This window comes from Diuraphis noxia, unplaced genomic scaffold, assembly GCF_037042655.1.
Source record: "Diuraphis noxia isolate RWA-SAM2 unplaced genomic scaffold, SU_Dnox_SAM2 contig0009, whole genome shotgun sequence".
NCBI classification, from domain to species: Eukaryota; Metazoa; Arthropoda; class Insecta; order Hemiptera; family Aphididae; genus Diuraphis; species Diuraphis noxia.
This window is the reverse complement of record NW_028301719.1, coordinates 1,580,996-1,602,685: the sequence shown is the minus strand read 5'-3', so window position 1 is coordinate 1,602,685 and position 21,690 is coordinate 1,580,996. Positions and strand designations below refer to the sequence as shown.

At 31.3% G+C, this 21,690-nt stretch overlaps 1 protein-coding gene across 3 annotated transcripts in view; it reads right to left on the bottom strand.

Moving 5' to 3' along the window:
* The window catches only part of LOC149054223 (protein furry-like), a 110,733-nt gene that overhangs the window by 10,552 nt on the left and 78,491 nt on the right, over positions 1–21,690 (bottom strand). The window contains exons 28-39 of one of the 3 annotated variants that reach the window (XM_089230576.1): positions 13,626–13,718; positions 13,097–13,202; positions 12,795–13,005; positions 10,341–10,439; positions 9,247–10,134; positions 5,764–5,931; positions 5,088–5,228; positions 4,825–4,993; positions 4,148–4,338; positions 3,969–4,043; positions 3,762–3,785; positions 1,241–1,429 (exon numbers count right to left, since the gene is read on the bottom strand). In XM_089230576.1, the coding sequence (XP_089086702.1) occupies positions 1,241–1,429; positions 3,762–3,785; positions 3,969–4,043; positions 4,148–4,338; positions 4,825–4,993; positions 5,088–5,228; positions 5,764–5,931; positions 9,247–10,134; positions 10,341–10,439; positions 12,795–13,005; positions 13,097–13,202; positions 13,626–13,718 (2,354 nt within the window). Of the gene's footprint in view, positions 1–1,240; positions 1,430–3,761; positions 3,786–3,968; positions 4,044–4,147; positions 4,339–4,824; positions 4,994–5,087; positions 5,229–5,763; positions 5,932–9,246; positions 10,135–10,340; positions 10,440–12,794; positions 13,006–13,096; positions 13,206–13,625; positions 13,719–21,690 lie in introns of all 3 variants that reach the window. The other 2 variants (XM_089230575.1, XM_089230577.1) reach the window with 2 other exon arrangements.

Here is a 21,690-nt window from a genome sequence, read left to right as displayed (position 1 = left end):
TTTTTGAAAATATTTCTTTTTCATAATCTAATTGCACAATGTTATATTTTTTAAAAAATGATCTATTTTACACTATTTTTATTGTAATTATTTGTATTAAAGATGTTTACTAAATTTAATGAAAGCGTGAACATATTTAACTTCACAGTTTACACGCCCTAAATATTATTCGAAGTAATCCGAAATTTCAGATAAATTAGTTACGTGTCTTTAAAGTTGAGATTTTAGGGTATCCCGTACTACTTATACTTCACTCTACTCATTTAAACTTTAAATTAAACTATTATTACTCATTGACTAAACTCGTCCAAAATTTGATTTTTATACGTCAGCAAGTACCACAAAAAATATTCTGCGTCGGAATAAAGAATTCAAAATACATGCTGTATAATATCTGTACTCCAAACAAATTCGAAAAAAAAATAGTAACGATAAAAAGTAGAAAAAAATATTTAAAAAAAGTTAATATTTTTTAATAAACGTAATGAGTAAGTGGGTCACTTAGGATCAATGCCTATCAAATTATTTTGTAATGCACTGATTTTTAAAAATGAATTATTTAATTATTGAAAATATAATTTATGATCATCAGATATTAAATATTGAAAAAAAATCATGAGGGAATTTATCTCACTCATCATCCCCATTTGACCACTATTGCTCAGTACAAATAAAATATAAACAAAGCGTAACAGAAATAACTGACTAATGCGATCATTTTTGATATAATTAATATTTTTAAAATTGTTTTCTTTTATATAATTTTATAATTTATTAGCAATTGGGCTGTATTTATAATTTTTTTTGGAAAATTCCAAAATATCCAATTTGTAAATCTAATTATAAAAATAATTTTGACAGCATATACTATCTAAGCTAAGTTGTTTATTTTTTAGAATTTTTAAAATAAAAACTTTTTTTGAGTTAAATTAATTTAAAAGATTTTCGGAAATTTCGTGATACGAGTATATTTCTTAAACTATTAATTATCCATATAATTTTTACGATTATTGTCATACGTTTGACTAGCATCATTTTTATTTTTTTCAGATCTTTCTGTGTTACTTTGTACACGTTTCAACTAGCGAGAACCTACTACTTTAGTACCTACATTCTTATATGGTCATTTTAAACCAAACCTTAATAAAATAATACCGTCGTCTATCACCCGTCGAATTCATTGAATATTACCTACGTGTAACGTATAATATTACAATTGTTTATAACGACAGGTGCTTACCTCAACACTTTCACTTTCGTATTCGAGGAAATCGAAGTCTTTGAAGACCGTCCCGAAGTGGTCGGCGTTGTCTTCGCGTTCCTTCCGGGAATCGCTGGGTATGGACACGTCCGGAGCCGACACTTCCTCGGTGCTACTAGCTCTACTAGAATGACGTTCGAGCAGCTCGGAGCTCTGGCTAAATATCACCTGTATAGTGTATAAGAGGAAAGTCGAAAAACAATTACAATAAGTAAAATTATGTACCCGTACTGTAATTATTTATTTCGTATTTTATCGATACTATTTTAAGGATGGGTTATCGAACTTAAAAAATCCCCAAAATACCTCGAAATTCGGACAGTTAAATGTTCATTAGAAATCAATTAATACTCTAAGTCGAATACATCGAACTCAAACAATTCAAGAAAAATCAAGTTCGATATAATGTATTGATAATTAATACTATTGATATAAATACAGTAGAACCTCGGTTATCCGTGACTCGATTATCCGTGTTTGCGATTGACCGTGCTCACTCTTCCAAAAATTTAAAAATAAGTATGGACTGTAGATATATATGTAGTTATAATCGAACATTTTATATTACATATATTTTTTATTTTTTTCATATTTTAAGCCCTAATAACTTGTATAAAATTATTGTATGTACATTATGTATATTTCTAATTATAATTGAATCAAATTTTTAAAATTTCATTATTATAAAATTGTACCTATGTATTTCTAATTAAAATTAAATAAAAAATTTCATCATGATAAAAAGTCTCGATTAACCGTGATTTTCATTTATCCGTGTGACCCCATCCCCATCATTACCCCGGATAATCGAGGTTCCATTTGTAATTTAAATTTAATCGTGTTTAAATAATATAGGCGTTATTTTCCATATAACCACCAATTAGTTTTCGCGATTTTATGTTCCAGTCGTTATATCTGATTATCGAAAACATCGAGTAAAAATGGATTCTGATATGTGAAAATTGAAGTTCGACCCATCCCTAAACAATATTTACGATACGTGACTGTCTGTTTATCACATAATGACAACAACAGCAATAACAACAACAACAAAAACAACAAAAACAACAATAACATTTATTCGATGATATCGCAGTGTACAAAATTCGAAAGCGAGCGATCAACCATCAACGCTAGTGATAAATAAGGCATAATATTATATTATAATACAGTTTAACTCTAATATATTTATTTAATTTATATAGCTGTGTTGAACCCTTAGCGGTAACAAAAGCTCAGACTTGTAAAGAATACTGAAAGCGTCTATTACACAGTTTAACAAGTGTTGCCTGTAACTATAGTGTCTATAGGCTTGTAATGCTTGCTTATAGAATATGAATTTCGATTATTATTAACTAATATTCTCAAACAGTATATTATGATAATAAAATAATTTTTAAATGTTAAAAAAAAAATAGTAGTAATAATTTTTGATGATTTTTACAATACATCTGTTATGCTTCATTAAAATATATTATATTCTGAATACAAAATATATATGAGCTAAAGCCTCTTGAGTAAGAATAAATCATATTAAAATAATTTTACTTACTAATATAGGTAATATATATAAGTATATTTATTTTAAGCACTTTACAAGCCTGAAAAGCCGCTAACATTATTTATACATTTAATTTAATGTCCAATCAAATTTGTCCTTTAATAATATCTTAAAACACACACATGATACATACACGCATACCCTCCTCACACCACAGTGCTGTGTTATAATATTGAAACCGAAAACCAAATTATGTTTTGTTTTTTAGTTATATACTTGCACCTATTGTTAAAATTATTTATTATTTATTTAAAATAAATTCCCTAATGCAGTATTTGAAGTAAATAAATAAATAAATAAATATTGTCTTTTTTTCCACAGAAATAATAAATCAAAACATAAAAAAAAATTGTTAAGTATATTACATTTTGCAAGATAAAGTGATGGAAAAATTCAATGCGATCTGTTTTTTTTTTTTTTTTGAATAAAGCTGATTTAAATGGGAAATACGAACTTTTTTTCAAAAACTTATGGATGCTTAACCATTTTTCATACTTACGCGTAATGCACGTCAAAAACGAAAACATCAGATTCAACAATTAGATTATACGCGTAGGTACCGAGCTAAACCGAAGTTAAAAGGTGTTGGTTTTCGTATACCTGAATAATATCATATGCTATTTGACCACCCAATGTATTATCATTATTATTATTGTTAGAATTCACTAAATCAAACGCATTAGGTACATTAAGGGCCGTTCTTACAATGTCCGGTTAAGTGTCGGTTAAGACTAACCGATAGAATTCTACCGGTTAACTCATGATAAATTCTTCCGGTTAGTGTTATCAGGCACTAACCGAGCATTGTAAGAATGACCCTAAATCGTATAAGTTAAATGCCCGTGTATTACGTGATACGCATACGTATTAAACAATTATAAAATATATAATAGCTAAAACCGTGTCTATACCCAGTGCAATAAACGTCGTTTACCGTACCTTGTTCAGTGTGTTTAAATCGTCCTATATAGGTATTTCACATAACAATAATAACAAAATGATTAATCGACGGGTTATATATATATATATAATATATAATAATTATAATATCGGGAAGTAAGTACTTTTTTTTTTACATTATTCGACTCGTCACCGGGTCGTGAACATAATATAATATACATATAGGGACGACGTTATTATACGTACCGAAGGGCTCTTCGGCAACCCGACTCGTTGTCCACAGCTCATCAACAGACTGACCAATAGCTCTCGCACTCGGCTCTGCAGTATACAAATGACGACATAAAAAGTTAAATTAATTATAAATAATAATAGGTGTACGAGTGCAAGTGTGCACTGCAGATCGTCGAGACTATGGTTTATACCTGACATAACCATGGTCTCTTCCATCCGGGAACCGCGGAGTCCGATGGCGATAACGAAGTGGACCGTCTCTGCTGCAGCAGTCCGCTGTTGGAGTTGACCGATTCCAAGTCCGGCGCAGCACCTCCCGCTGCCACTTTGCGACCGATCAGAGGCGTTTGGGACATGTCAAACGTGAAATCCATAGTTCTCCCTATAAATTACAGTATATATGCACACATAACGTAGGACGACACCGCGGTTATTAACGATCATCGACAGTTATTATCAGGGAGACAAGTCGTTTGTCTTAAAAATCTATTAATAAGTATGTATTATGCACCATGTCCTAAAAATAGCCAGTCGAATGCTGATATTAGAAATAAACTTCAAAAAATTATTTTGTGATTCTCGATTCGTCGAGTTCGTAATCCCAAACATGTAGCTCTAAAAATGTACGAAATCTTTTAATTGGAAAAAAATTATAAAATTCGTCGTAAAAAACAAATTGTTGTACATAAAACCGTAAGATTATGGAATTCATTTTGGTATCAACTAGGTAGTTATTTATTCGATCGACCAATCATCAATATATAATATGAATATGAAAAAGTAACAAATGTCAGCCCTGTATATAGTTATGATCACGGTCGGCGATAATATTATGATTTATGATATAGTGGATACACCACGGCGTTACCTGGCAATTCTTTTTTCATGAATACATCGATGTCGGAAAATGAGTAATGCGAAGCAGTGGCGTGCGAGTCCCAATAAATGTAATGGTTGGAGGTTGGCGGAGCGACCAACGAAGACGAACGGGTCACGACCAATTTCAATATTTTCAAAGCTTCTTTGTAGTTAACGCCCTGCAGCATAATACAGACATGGTGTGAGCCGATTATAATAAAAATAAGAATCTATTGATGCTTTGAAGTTTCTTAATAATAAGTTTCTAAATACCTCTATGTATTTGGCGATCACCCTTAGCAGATCGGCGTTAAACGGTTGCGAAGTGGTCGACGACAAGTCTACGTAGTGTAACATACAATGAATGATGTTCAACACCGGTAGTTGAATGACATACGGTCCTCTCTCTAGCACCTATATTAAGACATAATAATTAATTTTGAACATATTTTTTTTATTGTAACTACGCCCTTATTATATACCTAGTGTTTTTACATCAAAACGATTCATTTATTTTTAACGCAAATAATATTATGTTTTTGAGGTGGATAACAATTTTTCTTTCAAACCCTTTTTCAGTTAAATAACAAAACCCAAAAACATATATATATATATATATATATACGATTCCTCAATTTTTTTTAAAATGGAACAATATTTAGTAGTGTACTATTTTTTTTTTTATTCACTCCGAGTGATTCACTAATACATATCACGAAGCTCGTGTATATGTAGTTAGTTTACAAAACTAAGTTTTTAATGTTTGACTACAATTTACAAATAGTACTCGTATAGTTTAAATACTTATGCTCATTGTTCGTTCGACTGACTAGACTTTAGATTAAAACCCTTTTAAGTAGAAACAGCACGAAGCTAAAAATTATAAAACAATGATAACTAACGATATGTTCTTAAAATTTAAAATAGTTTTAAAATACATTTTACTCACTTCCACCAAAAATGCAAGCATGTTGTGACTCAAATGAGAATACGCGTCGTACAAATATTTAACTACGCATTTGGTCCACTGAAAACTTTCTTTGCTAAATGTGCGTCGGCTATACAGTGTCATAACCGTGGCCAGATTCTCCAATTTCATACTTTTATTCGTGCATAACTGGAAATATTAAATTAATAAATAATAATTAGTTTGCGCATATACTTGTCTAGACAAACAACTTTTTTGTCAGTAAAACCAATTTTAAACACAGAGAATTTTATTATTTTATTACTTTCCTTATTCGATAATTACACGACTATAGAAAATCACTAACTATTAAGTATGAAGAACAACCGCGGGTTTCTCACATTGAAGTAAAATATATAAATACAGTGTCCATTGTTTAAACCAGGGATTGCTGATAATCTATTGAGGGGATATTGTTCCAATTCGGACTGAGTCCTACACTCCGTAAGAAAGGTATGTGAGCATGTGCTCGTCCCCCTTCAGACGGAGGCACCGACCTTTTTCTTGCGGATAGGACGGCATCGCTAAGCGAGACCGACTTAGAATAGCCTGTCACTTCTACAATCCATAGGGTTTTTACACCCCCCGGGCGGCATAGGTTTTTCACCAGCTACCAGTTCAACGTCGAGATTTTTTCATTTCTCATTGTCGACCACTGGTGAGGCCACGGAACTATCTAACTCGCTGCTTAATATAGTTTAAGCAGCCAGGTGATATACTCCTACCGGCAGAGTGGCTAGATTCTCGGGAGAATACTCACCAGTCACCGTTAATTTTTGCCTGATCGGCGTGCTATAAATTACCACTTTCGTTATAGAATGACTGCCACCACGAATTCGATCCCAGACGTCGGCATCGATTTTACTCGGCACTTTGATCCAGACGTCGTCCCGTAGTACTCATACCCGGTATTAATAGCCAGGTGTCTAGAGTGTGACGTTTCGCGAAATTTAAAACTCAAACGCTTAAAACATTTTTCCTATAATGACGCTTCAAATTTTCTGTATAGCTATTTGAAGGAAAACTTATGGAAAATTAAGTGTTGAATTTTATAACCTTAGATATAAATACACACAATTTTATGAATTTTGAACTACAAAATAATTTGCAAATATTCATGGTTTTGACGAATTTTTGTCAATATTTGAACTTCAAATGCTAATAAAAAAAATTGTGCCTATGTATTCTTATAATTTTTTAATCACTATAAGACTAACTTGTGACAAACTCTGTATTACATTTTCAAGTATTTTGATAGGGCCAAAAAAATTTTATCGACACTTCAAAAAAAAAATTCTCAAAAAAATCGAAAATTTCAGTGGTATATAAATAATTCAAAAAAAGTCGAACATTTTTGAAAATTAAACTGTATATAGATATTACTAACATTAACATTTGGTGAAAATTTCAAGTATTTATAGTGATTTGTTTTTGAATTACAACCTAACCTAACCAATATCGATTTGGTCGAAAACTGGTTTTGCGTAAAAATTCCCGTTTTTCTGTCATTTTTTACATCGGAAACCACCCCCAATGTTTGAAATTGAAGCATTATTTCGACTAGCTATGCTGTACACAGACACAAAAACAAACACAAAAAAAAAAATAAAACACACATCATTGTAAAATCAATACATTCATCACTTCGTTCAGAATCTAAAATTAAAAAAAAATATAATAGTTTTTATAAATATTATAATTAGATTTTTTGTCTGAACGAATGCATTAGCACTTATTATGAAAAGACATCACTCATAAGTCATCAGTGTAATGTTGGTAATTCAAGTGCAATGTTTTGTTGTTTTGAATTTTTGAAAGAAATTTATTTCATGAAATAAATTTGTTTTGTTCTACCCCATGCGCATTCCAGATTCAAACCAAGAGAAGTCGTGAATCGTGTGGTATTCCATATTTTTGTCATTATTATTCTTCTATTATTGAGTCATTTCAACCATCATCCTTCCAGCCCCCGTAGAATTGATCTTAAGACACCCCTGGCACACTTGTTGCACATCATGACACACATGATTAGATTTAAATTATGAAAGATGGTCCGAAGACATTTTCTGGTGCTGTATAAGACAGTTATCCCTGTTGTTGGGGATCAAAATTGCAACAACAGTCTTATCCAACTTGATCGTACGAGGCGACTAAAAGGATAACTTGGGTGTGATGACGGGTACAAAGGAGCCTATCCTCCTATATCAGGAGCACTCATGTTCCACCCTGTTGACAGGGACCAAGGCTAACCTAACCTAAACTAACCACTAGCCGGGTTGACCCACCGATGTCAACCTTAAACCTTGTCGGATGAGGGGAGCCCCATCGCACGCCAAACCGGTATGCCGTGCCGTTTCACTCTGTGCCCCTCAAGGTTGAGGAGCCTGCCTCGGCTGAAACGCAGTGGTTGTGGGACTAGCGCTAGATAGTAACAAAAACACCCTAGCTTGGTGAGAGAGGAGGGACCCTAAGGCCGGTGCAACACGATTGCGGACTTTTTACCTTTTTATATTTGAGAAAAAAACAACACGATTTCGCAACTTAAATATTTTTTCTTTGGGTAAACACAAATATTTAAATAAATTTACCAACATTAATAATAACTTAATACGTATACCTATAGTAAAAAAAAAACTCTTATAATATATCACAGTAATTACGCGTCAAAAAAAGGAATAATATGCCGATATTTATTTAAAAAAATAAAGAATTAAGATGTACTCATAACGATGACAATAATAATAATAATTACGTAATATACGTTGGAAAAGCACAGCCACTAACACTTCAGTTATTATCGGTTATTAGAGTAATAAAATATTATTAGACGCCATATAATAATAGTATCCACTGGCCGTAGCAATTGTGTATACGTGTACTATACTATAGGTGGGTTTCTTAAACTATAACCATTTATTTCAAATTATTTAAATATTTGTGTTTGCTCAAAGGTAAAATATTTATAAGGTGCGCAATCGTGTTGGTTTTTCTCAAATATTAAAAGGTAAAAAGTCCGCAATCGTGTTATGTTTTATTCAGGTAAAAAGGTAAAAAGTCCGCAATCGTGTTACGGCCCCCTAAGGCGTAAGCTGACCCGAATCAGAAAGGTACGGACCTTCGGGTCCGGTCCTGGTGATCCCTATGATGACCTGGGAGAATTCCTAGACCTATTCCGAACCTCGGCGTCTCGTAACTAGCGCCTTGAGCTAATACACGGTACGCAGTTGTAAGGTAACGGCCATAAAACCTAAAGGAACATGTATAAGACAGTTTCAGGATGTGTAAAATGTACCAAATTGCAAAAGGGATAATATTGGTTTTTGATTTTTGTACAAAGCTCATTGCGGGGGAGAACAAAATTTCGGAAGGTTTTTTTGTAAGTGGAACTACAACAACAACATATCGGGTGATACAATAATATATTACATTATTGTTGTGGTAATAAGTTGTCATCGACATACATACCTGAGCAATGTTTTCAGCGCTCATTATGCACAGCTCGTTGGCGTCCTCGTAGTGCAACAGCATGTAAGGTAGAAGCGCGACGACGTTCATTGGGAATGCCAAACTTTCGGACGGGTCGACCACGAGCAGATCGAGCAGGGGCGTGAGTTGGGACAGGAGCGGCACCACGTGTTCATACGTCACCGGGTTGGTGCACCCCTTGAGCAGGAGCGCGTGCACGCCCGGGAACGACGGTGTGCGCAGCTGGACGGCCAGCTTGTCTACCTTGTCCCGCGTGTCGGGTCGGTCGAGCGGCAGTCTCCTGAGGACCCGGGACAGCAGCCGGCACGCGAGCAGGAACTCGTGTTCGTAGTCGGACTCGAGCAACGACACCGCCAGCCAGAACAGTTGGCCGAGCACCGTCAGCTTGTCGTCCTGCGTGGCCGAGTCGCCGAGCAGCTTGAGGTTCTGCTGCGTGGCCGCGCAATTGTTGGACTTGCCGCCACCACCATTGCCGCCGGCACTGCCCCCGCTGCTGCGACCGTCGTCCTTGACGGCCACTTCGGACGCGGCCCCCGCCGCCGTGGACTGCGAATACGGCACGGCCTTCCGAGAATAATGGGAAACGGAATAACTGGTGCTCCGGAAGTGCGACGCCTGGTTGAAGCACGTAGGCGGCGCGCGACGGTTGACCGGAGCCCTTAGCGCAACCAACCGCTGCAGTTTGCTTCCAGTGGCAACACTGCCGCTCCCGCCGCCGCCGCCGCCTTCCACCATCGAGTTCGTGTCCTTGTTGTTCAGGTTTGGGGTGGATTTGAAAATGTCTCTGGTCATGTCTAGAGGTCGGAAGTCCGTTTCCAACGAATCGACGGCCGCCTCCAAGGTCAACAGCAACTCAGTCACGTAACCCTATAGATTGACAAAAAAAAAAGTGACGATCGATGATGAATAAAATAGATAATATTACGTATGACGATGAAATGTAATACGGTGCATTTTTTTTTTTTAATTTAAGAGTAAATAATATTTTACTAATAATTAAATAGAAAAAAAAATACACGAAACTTCAACATATATAAATATAAATACCAATATAAACAGATTTAAAAACTAACCTGCATGTCTTCGCCCTGTTCGGCGACGGTTTCGATTAATCTTGACAGTATCTCCGAAAGCATTCGGCTCGTGATTGGAATGCGCAAAGCTCTAAAAATCTTTGGGAGAACAAAAATAAAATGTTTTAATTTAACGTTTAAATGGACAATCCATTCAAGTAGATTATTAAGTTTAATAAAAAAAATTCAACTTCAAACGAAAATCGCTTGTTTTGATATTTTCACCAAACATTTTCTCATATCATTTTTCTAGATTTATACATGACATAAATTTAAAAAATGTTTTGGCCTTATTTATAGGTATTTTAAATTTTTGACCTCTTCGATTTATAATAATTATGTTACTGACGGAAATTAATTCCACTTAGGACCCGTTTAACAATCATAGTTTAAACCGCGGTTATGCTTGAACCACTGATTTTACTGGCCGAATTCCGTGGTTTAATCGGAGTTCAACTATCGTAATACGAGCCCTTAGTGTATTATAATTTAATTTGGAATTTACAATATAATACATTATAATACATACAATGACGGTATATAAATATCAAATAACGTATGGTACCTTACTTGAAAATATATAAAACATAAATATCAAGTATTTATATAATATTATGTATGATAGACACAATTGTTTTGATTACGAATCAAACACTTAGTACAACAAGTTTCTCATAATGATCTGCTCCTCTTATATCAATTTTAACCAAAGATCTCTCTCTCTCTCTCTCTCTCTCTCTCTCTCTCTCTCGGAGCTTTTTATTTACTAGAAATAGTGTAAATAAAACAAACATGTCATTATAAATTCAATACATTCTTCGGTCCGCTCAGAATCTAATAACAATGTTTACGCCAACAACGTTTGTTATAAAGCCATGTTGTAATTGAGTATATATCATACATTAGCGTACGCTCAACATTTAATTATAAACTGAAAATAACAAAAATATTGATTATTATATTCTTACACTTGATTAAGTTTACCGGAGGCGAATAACGATTTATAAAAGGTTGCACTCGAATATTGCCAATAAGTATATAATAAACTATCGTAAGTTGGTCTAATGTTCTACCTATATACACTAAAATATATTCTATAATTGAGTTATCTTATACCATTTTAGCCTGAAGTGCTGTCCCCTTCACTGGGGAGCTTTGGCGGGGTCGTAATAGTTGAACAGATAACAAAAACCTTTGTAACTAGGTCCTATAACCTCGACAATTCCTTATAATTTACAAGCTTATATAGACACAATGAACCTGCACACACGTCACACATATTACTATACCATACTGTCATGTGGAAATCGATCAATTCTAAAGAACGGCATTAAAAGGCAAATGAAATCGCGTTCATTCCCATAAGCGCAATCCGTAGCGTGGGCAATAACTGCAGTATGACCGTGGTAGATATGCACCTTAGTTACCGCGACGTGATCTCGCAGGATTTTATTAATATCATATTAAACTTTAATATTACTTTCATAGGTACTTAAAGAAGTAATAAAACGAAAAACCATCAAAAAATAGTTCTAAAACAGTACAGTTACCACTTATCAATATTTAATTTGATTCTTTGATGACGATCTGTAACCGGAATAATACTTTATATACAAGGTGTAACAGAAAGAACTGACTTTTGTTCTAATTAATATTTTTAACTTTTTTTTTATTTATCATTAAAAGACGCTAGGGCTATATGTAAAATTGATTTATTTTTACGTTAATTTTTTAGTAATGAAAATAAAAAATTTTAAATTTGATTTAAATTTTTTTAGACAAATTCAAAACAGCTAATTTGTGAATCTGATTATAAAAATAATTTTGATGGTAAAAAGATTTATCTAAGTCAAGTAGTTTATTTTTTAGAATTTTTTAAAATATCAATATGTTTTTGATAAAATTGATTTGGTACCTAATAATTTTTTTTAAATTATGATTTTTGAGAATTTGCTGAAATGAGAATATTTCTTAAATTATTTAATCATTATATAATATTAACAATGTTTGTCATAGGTTTAATTAGTATATTTTTTATTTTATTTTTAGTCAGCTCTATCTGTTACACCTTGCATATGCATTTTATGAGAATTAAGACTAAAGCATAATTGTTGTATTTAAAAGAAATCATAGCCAAAGCTCAAAGGAAGGATGCACCTTTTCTTCTACTTTAAACCCATCGAATGATTGTGGAGAGGTGGCCATGATATTATGGTGTTGGGGTGTTTTCAAGTTCACTACATTATTACACGCGCGCCTAATAGAATTAACATGATAGGTATCTAAAAACATCTACAACAGTAAAAAATTCACAACCATTTATAATATTTTCGAGATTTCAAATATATATGAACTATATGAACCATATTATTTAAAGTGCATACATTTATTGCCTATTAAGTCTAAAATGGTTCGAAATTGGTTAGTGTGTTTCAAATAAAAGTTCCTGTATACCTGTAATGACCGTCCAGCGTAATGTCTCGACGAACAAGAAAGTCCCAACTGAATCGCTGTTTGTGCCCATCGTTCGCTTATCAAAGCATGCGGAAGAAATTCGTGGAACACTCTGAGAATGTGCTGAAGAAAAACGTCCAATTGTTCACCACTGCGAATGGACCACACTTTGGCCGTTATATCTTCATAATGCCAGAGCGGTTGATCTCCCCTAAACACGCCGATAACCAGTTAATAATAATTAATAATTAAAAAGAGTTGATACAGGTCGAATCAACCAGAAAAAAAATGTAATATCTTACCTAGAGGAAATAAAATCGATCAGAGACTTGACGATTTCTTTAATGGTCACATTCGGGATCGGGGGATTTAGTTGATCCATTCCCAATATCACTGTCGAAGCATCATCTTCTAAAAATAATGTTTTGTACGATGACACATAGAAAACTTTTTTATTTATTTATTGAAATTAAAATGTTTCTGCATATAGTGTATGGTATTGCAAGTAATGCAAGTTTTAGATTACAATTTCATTACGGTTAGTTAATGTTTTTCGGTTTTTATCTAATATAATATGGGGATTGTAGATAATTTTAATGAGGCTTGTGGATAAGATATTTAAAGTTAGAAATAATGAATTTTATGGGAATATGGTTTTGAGTTAGCTTCAAATTACGGTTTTAGAGAGATTAATGGATTTAATAATGTTTTGAGTTGATTTTAAATGTTTGACGTTGAATCTTTAATACTGGATATTGGTTGGGCGGCCGTTATTATACTGGCGTATGATAGACTGAATATAGGAAACTTAAAATTATACTGTACACTTACCACAAGGAGAAGGCAGGGCAACCAGACTAGTGGATTGTGAGTAACTGGTCCCAATAGGTGTTTGCAAATAACTGTCAAACGATTCGTCGGCTTCTGTAACATTAATTTTGTTTTGTTATAAGTAGTTTATTTAGATAGAAGCTTAATAACAAATCAATACTATAAAAGCAAATCATCTTATGCAAAATATTTTTTAAATAATTTGCACTGAGTGGAGGATTATTTGAATATTAAAACTATTATATCGAGCAGCATTAAGTTATTACAATACATTATCGTACATCGTACATTAAGATTTAATTTCCTACCAGATTTATAGCACATATTAAACATAAGTGTTATATGCCAAATCCAAATAAAATTTTAATAACTACCATTCTATATTTATCCGTCTATAATGTTCGGTATAATAAAATGTTAAGCTACAGCAATACAATAATTTTTTAATATGTTATATTAATAAAATGAAGATCATAAAGTAATGAAAAGTAATTAATAATTACATTAAGATTATGTATTGTATATTATATTTATACATAAATATATATTGATAATTAGTTTTTTTAGGTTGGTGTTTTTTTTATTAAAGTTTCGTAATTTCCAAAAACATATGGATGATAACAAATAAAACTAATAATTTACCATAATCGATATCGATGACAAGCACGTTTTAATTTACAAATAAACATTTAAATTAAGTAGCAAAATAAGATACACATTTGGCAACAAGAATAAAATTATAATAAGCGATATTTTATAAATTTAGACTTGTCAACGATATCAGTACCTAAACAATTAATTATTAATTATTTTGTTGAACACGGCTACTTATACGGGTTAATCAATAATCTCCACGTTGATAATAAATTAGCTATTTTATCGAATGATTAATAAAAGAAATGTAATTTATACTTTAACCAAAGTCTTAGTAGTAAATATACCTAGGTATCTACTAATTTTAATTAATACTTTTAATTTCCAAAAGTTTAAATTATAGTATTCCAGAAATAAATCATATTCATAAGGACGTTAGTATTTTTTTTTGTAATTGATAACTTTAAAAAAATATATTACCAAAATCGATTGAAACGTTTTTAAAAGCAATATAACATATTATACTATTATAGTTGTATCAACATTTAATTATTTAGATTAATTTAAATATAGAAAACAAAGCTATAAAGGAATATATTTTTTAATTTCTGTCGATGAAGACATATTATTTATGATACAATTATGAATCAATTTCAATTCTTGTTCTCAAAATTAAACAAAAGAAATTATATGAATTATTATAACAAAGTAAGTCTCAAGTTTAAGTCAGAATTATTATTAAAAAAAAAACCCACTTAGATATATTGTAAGGAAAGTAAGTGCCAAATCTATTACGAAACTTTTAAGTGTAAAAGCGAAATAAAAAGTTTCATAAAACATAATATTATGAACGTAAGAATATTACGAACCTATACGAGGGGAAGTATTAAATACACACACAGTTTCTTATATCAATCTTACTTTGTTAGCAAATATATTACCATTACGCATCCAAGTTATGTAATTAAATTTACAGGGTCAAAAAATGGCAGTCGTGATTTGTAGGGCATATTAGAATTTTTTAATTTATTTGTGTTATACAACTTTAGAATAATAAAAAAATACAACATAAATTCACAGTACAAAAAAAAAGCGGATAAGTCGTGGATGTCACTCTGCTGTACAGTAGGTTACTTACAAGTGGGTTACTGTAATGGATGGAATTAAATTTGAATCCAATGATATTATATCATTGTACACGAAAAACGATACTGAGCAGAGACGGTTTATCTGTCAAGGATACATTATAGATTATTAAACATTTTCAAATCTTAGGTTTAAAAAGAAACATTTTCATGAATTTTTAGCTTAAAATAATTTGCGAATTTTTATGATTTTTACGTATGTTGTCAAAATTAAAATTTGAATGCTTGTAAAAAAAAATTGTAATTATATATTTATTTTATTTTTCAACTGCTATTGCAAAAATATGTTAAGAGCCTTGTATTTAATTTTCAAGTCTCAGATATAAAAATAAAAACTTTTATGAATTTCTATCTAAGACAGTTTGAACATTGCCGTAATTTTACATATTAGGCAAAATTTTAACTTTAAATGCTTATGAGAAAAAATTGTGGCCATGAATTTATTTTATTTTTCAACTGATATTGTTACTATGTGTTAGAAGCATTATATTAAATTTTCAAGCTTTTCTACCCAACAAATAAATTTTAATCGATATTTATAGAAAAAAAAAATTTAAAAAGTTGAAAAATTAAAATGTCAGTAAACAGCTCAAAACAAATCAAAACATTTTTAAAATTTTAACTAATATAGAAAATGTCTATATAAACATTCAGTGAAAATTTCAAGTATCTGCGGTCATTTGTTTTACAGTTGCATCGAAATAAGAAAATCTTAAATCGCTAAATGTGAAATCTAGTGAAAATCCAATGTTGTAAAAATTTAAATTTCAAACGCTCATAAAAATGTAATTTGAATATCTGGTGAACATTTTTTTTGTGATAAAGATTGACAAACTTGTAAGGAATCTTGTATTAAATGTTCTATCTAAGATTTAAAAAGAAAATTTTTTATGAATTTCTAGCTTAAAATAATTTGCGAATTTTTGTGATTTTTACATATTTTGCCAAAATTCAAACTTTGAATGCTTATAAAAAAAAAAAAATGTGGCCATGAATTTATTTTATTTTTCAACTGCTGTTGTTACAATATGTTAGGAACCTTGTATTAATTTTTCAAGCTTTTCTACCAAACAAATACATTTTTATCGATATTAATTTAAAAAAAAACTAATAATGATCGAAAATTGCATATACCTATGAATAGTACAACATAAGTCAAACATTTTTGAAAATTTCATGGCCATTAGAATATACTTATAAAAACATTCGGTGAAAATTGCATGTATCAATGGTAATTTGTTTTAAAGTTACATCAATAATCAAAATCGATTTTGTCGAAAACTTATTGTGCGTAAAATTTCCCGTTTTTCCCTTAATTTTTAGTTTGTTTATCCCGATTATTTTGAAAAAAATATAAGAATATTTTACTTTTGACCACCAAAGTGCTAACTAGATTCGCTTTCTTATCGAATAAGATACTAAAATAAAAAATCTAAGCACTTTTACTGTCCCAAAACGAGATGACAGACACAAAAAAAATATTCATGGTTTTAACGAATTTTTGTCAATATTTGAACTTCAAATGTTAATAAAAAAAAATTGTGCCTATGTATTTTTATAATTTTTTAATTACTATAAGAATAACTTATGGGGAACTTTGTATTCAATTTTCAAGTATTTTGTTAGGGCCAAAATATTTTATCAACCCTTCAAAAAATTTTTTCAGAAAAATTGAAAATTTCAGTTGTCTACAAATTTTTTTTTTTTTTTTTTATTTGAGTTAAACAATCTATACAAGTTATGTATAATAAGCTTAAGTGTTAACAAATTAAGATTACAGCCAGAAAAATATGAAGGAGAAGCCACCCACTGGTGACACTCCAGGTCAGAGTCGTAAGGTTAAATTATAAAAGTAGGTCGCGGCACCACTTTCTTTTCAATCTTTTGGGAGGGTTGCCAGGCATTGGATTGGTTAAATTTTTAGCTAGGATGTTAGGGTGGTCGAAGAGAGAGTTGTAGTAACGAGAGTAAGACTTGGTAGCGGTTTCTAACACTGTGTTCATTTTTAGGTCTGAGTGTAAAGTTTGATTGGATACATAGAAAGGAGCCTTTGTTATTAAACGAAATAATTTATTTTGGGTTATTTGAATTTTATTTATATGTGACTTTTTTGCAGAGCCCCATATTTGGATGCCATACATCCAAATGGGTTTAAGGAGGGTTTTATATAGGTTTAGTTTAGTGTGAAGTGTAAGTTTTGATTTTGCGTTAAAGAAGAATTTAAGGGAACGAAGACGAGAGTTTAGTTTAATTTTGATGTTATGAGTATGGTGGGCCCAGTTAAGTATTTACAGTGATTAGTTTTTGAATAACAACCCGAGTAACAATTTCAGGGTGTGAGGTCGGTTAAATTGACCGATGGGTGCATGGAGAGTGCTAATTTTATTTTGAACTGTTTTTAAACTTTGTTTGGTGTCTGGTCCGTTCGATCGACTGAACCGTGCCTGGACCGTTCACAAATCAAATGATTAACCGAGTGAAATTATATTTTGGTGTTAGGTCCGTTCGATCGACTGAACCGTGTCTGGACCGTTCACGAAGATATTGTTAACCGAGTGAAATAATATTTTAGTGTTAGGTCCGTGCAATAGACTGAACCGTGTCTCGACGGTTCAATTGACTAAATTGTGTATTATAGACTGTTAGAGTCTATATGTATAAACTATTGTCTATATTTAAACATACTATTGTATTTATTATACATAATATACATAAAACATAATAAATTAATAACGTATTAATAACTTACTAATAAGTACTAACGAGAATTTAGCATTAAGAGGATGTCAGCGCACTATTTGTTTTCTCTCTCTGGTCCACGCGCAACATAGACAAAAAGCATTTACGCAGAATCATTTTTTCGATGATTTTAAGTAATCTTAGAGTAAAAACACCTATTACAAAAAAGATAGAAAATAATATTTTTGATGGCATGACATATCGATTTGTCAAAATATGGTCTCAAAACAATTTAAACATCGTTTAAATTTACAACATTATTTTATTTTGAAAGTCAAATACAAAGTCAAATAACTATAAAATATAAAATCGATATGTCATTCCCTCAAAAATATTATTATCTATCTTTTTTGTAATGGGTGATTTTACTCTAAGATTACTAAAAAATATAGAAAAAAAGATTCTGCGTAAATGCGTTTTGTCTATGTTACGCGTGGGCCAGAGAGAGAAAATAAATAGTGCGCTGACATCCTTTTAAAAAATTAAAACACATTGATGACGAAAGCCGTTTTTTAGACACGGTCTCGATTTTAAGATTCGGTTTAAGAAGTCGGTGTTTATAATTAATATCATGTTATATTGTTATTATTACGTTGGGGACGCCTGGACGAGCTGCTCGCGTTTAAAATCACAAAAACAAACAGTCAATTCTCGCCAATTATATAACATAACAATAGCCATGATAACACGATATAAATATATATATAACAATATGATGCTCGTCTCAAACGCAAAACCAAAATAAAAATAGCTCATTTCCAATATATTATATTCGTATTATGATAGTGTATATATATATATATATTACATATTTATATATAAATATTTTATAATCAGCGGCCGAGTGCACATGTTTAATTTTCTATTGTCATATTATTCCGTGCCTCCGTGGCTAGTTGACTAGTGATGTCTAGTTCGTCCGCCTGCATCGTGCCATCGTACTACGCATTTTATACTGCAGTCTGCAGTATCGGCCATCGGCGTACCTCGATATACGGCTTTCGGCATAACCTCAAGTCTACTGTTTTGAAAAGTTTAAATTTAAAAATTATTTTATTGTTAGTCACTACCTTTACAAATATACAATTGTCAACTGTACTGTCACCTACCTATTAAAGGTAAAGGAATAAGGTATGTACTAATTTAATATAATAATTATACCTATTTATCTTAAGAGGACGCTACACCCGTATGTGTTGTCTCCGTCTTACAAACGTACAATGTAACAAAAACTGTTTTTCGCGGGAAAGAACCGAGAAGGTTACAGTTATAATTAAGAAGAAAAATTTTCACACAATATAATGAGAACATTTACTGTGCAACATCGTTTTTATTTTTCTGATATCTAAAATACGAAAAAGTTTTTATTGTTTAAAAATGCATTATTTCAACTTTGAATAACTTTGTTTGTATTTGTGATATCGGAAAAATAAAAACGATGTTGCACAGTAAATGTTCTCATTATATTGTGTGAAAATTTTTCTTCTTAATTATAACTGTAACCTTCTCGGTTCTTTCCCGCGCAAAACAGTTTTTGTTATGTTGTACGTTTGTAAGACGGAGACAACACATACGGGTGTGGCGTCCTCTTAAGAGGATGTCAGCGCACCATTTGTTATCTCTCTCTGGCCCACGCGCAATATTGACAAAACGCATTTACACAGAATCGTTTTTTTTAAGTTTTTAAGTAATCTTAGAGTAAAAACACCCATTATAAAAAAGATAGAGAATAATATTTTTGAGGGAATGACATAACGGTTTGTCTAAATATTGTCTCAAAACAATTAGAACATCATTTAAATTTATAACATTTTTTTGTTTATTTTGAATGTCGAATACAAAATCAAATTGCAATAAAATTTAATATTGATATGTCTTTCCCTCAAAAATATTATTCTCTATTTTTTTTGTAATGGGTGTTTTTACTCTAAGATTACTTAAAAACATAGAAAAAATGGTTCTGTGTAAATGCGTTTTGTCTATGTTGCGCGTGGGCTAAAGAGAGAAAACAAATAGTGCGCTGACATCCTCTTAATTATACATAGTATATAAAAAAATAGGTACCTAGCAAGATGGTACAATCAGTATAGGTACTGTTATAAAAACCATTTATATAAAAATTATACAATACCTATGTGAGTATGAACAGTGAACACATTTCATTTATAAGACATGCTTATAAATAATTTAATACAGCATTATTTATTTATTTATTTATTTTGACTTCAGCATGTTTATTTTCCATTTACAAGCTGATTTTACCTACTTATAATGTGGCATCTGCCAACAGATTATTGTTTTTTAGATCCAAAAATATGGTTTCAATATGTATATTGTTTATATATATTTACAATAAATATTGTAGTCTAATTATTTGGTTTCTTTTACATTATTTTAACCTATTTGAGTTTTAATCATCAACAATTTATTTTATTTTGTATTAATGTATTTTAGAATCACTGTCTGGTTGGATAAATACCACCCAAGACCTCAAGGTATTTAAAGAAATTATATCAAATATTTTAAAACATTGCCGTCCAATTCAACATCAGAAATCACCTTTACAGATGCAATCCTCAAAATAGTAGTTGGCATAATTTTATATTAATTGTGTTACTTATATTATTTTAAACATTATCCTTTTTATAATTTGTATTTATGTAATTTTTTAAAATTATAATATAATTACTTCTATTATATAGATTGTTTATTCAATTTAAATTATGCGGTTTAATTTTGTTATTTAAATAAAAAATTACACATGTAATGGTTTATGATTAGCAATTCAACATCACTAACGTATGCACAGTATAATAAATAAAATCCTATACAAGAGATGTATAATATTTTATGTATCAAAATTTGAATAAATATGATGGACTTTAGTGTACATATATAGGTATTATAATAATAGTAAAATATATAATATTATATGTGTATACAGTGTGAACACACTGTATAGTATGAGGTTACACAAAACTGAAATCATATTATAAAAAAATGAATATTAAAGTGTTAAGGCCAAGGTTAAAAAAGGTTGTTGGTTAATACATGGGCCAAGTAGGTATAAATAAAAATTACAAGGGGTATGAGTACGAATTTTGCTCCCCCTCACAATTGGAATTATCATTAAACAAAAAACAAAGTCTAGTCATTACATTTTAACTTTTGTACAACCGTCAAGAAATGAACCTTACAATCGTCCCAACACCGAATTTGCACTTTACCTGGACCGTCAATAAATGAACCTTACAACCGTCCCAACACCGAATTTGCACTTTACCGGAACCGTCAATAAATGAACCTTACAACCGTCCCAACACCGAAATTGCACTTTTGTGGAACTCGGTGCACTCCATGTTAAATCTGGTATGCAAATTACTGTTTAGACCGTGTTTGGAACGGAATTTGAACGCAGTGCAGCACCGCTATTTTATAAATGATTGTAAACCGTGTGTGAACCTAAATTGTTACTCGGGAACCATATAAAAATATCGAATTGGTCGAAAACGGGTTTTGCGTAAAAATTCCCGTTTTTCTGTCATTTTTTTTTTTGGTTTTCTCGATTTTTTTGAAAACTGTTGGAA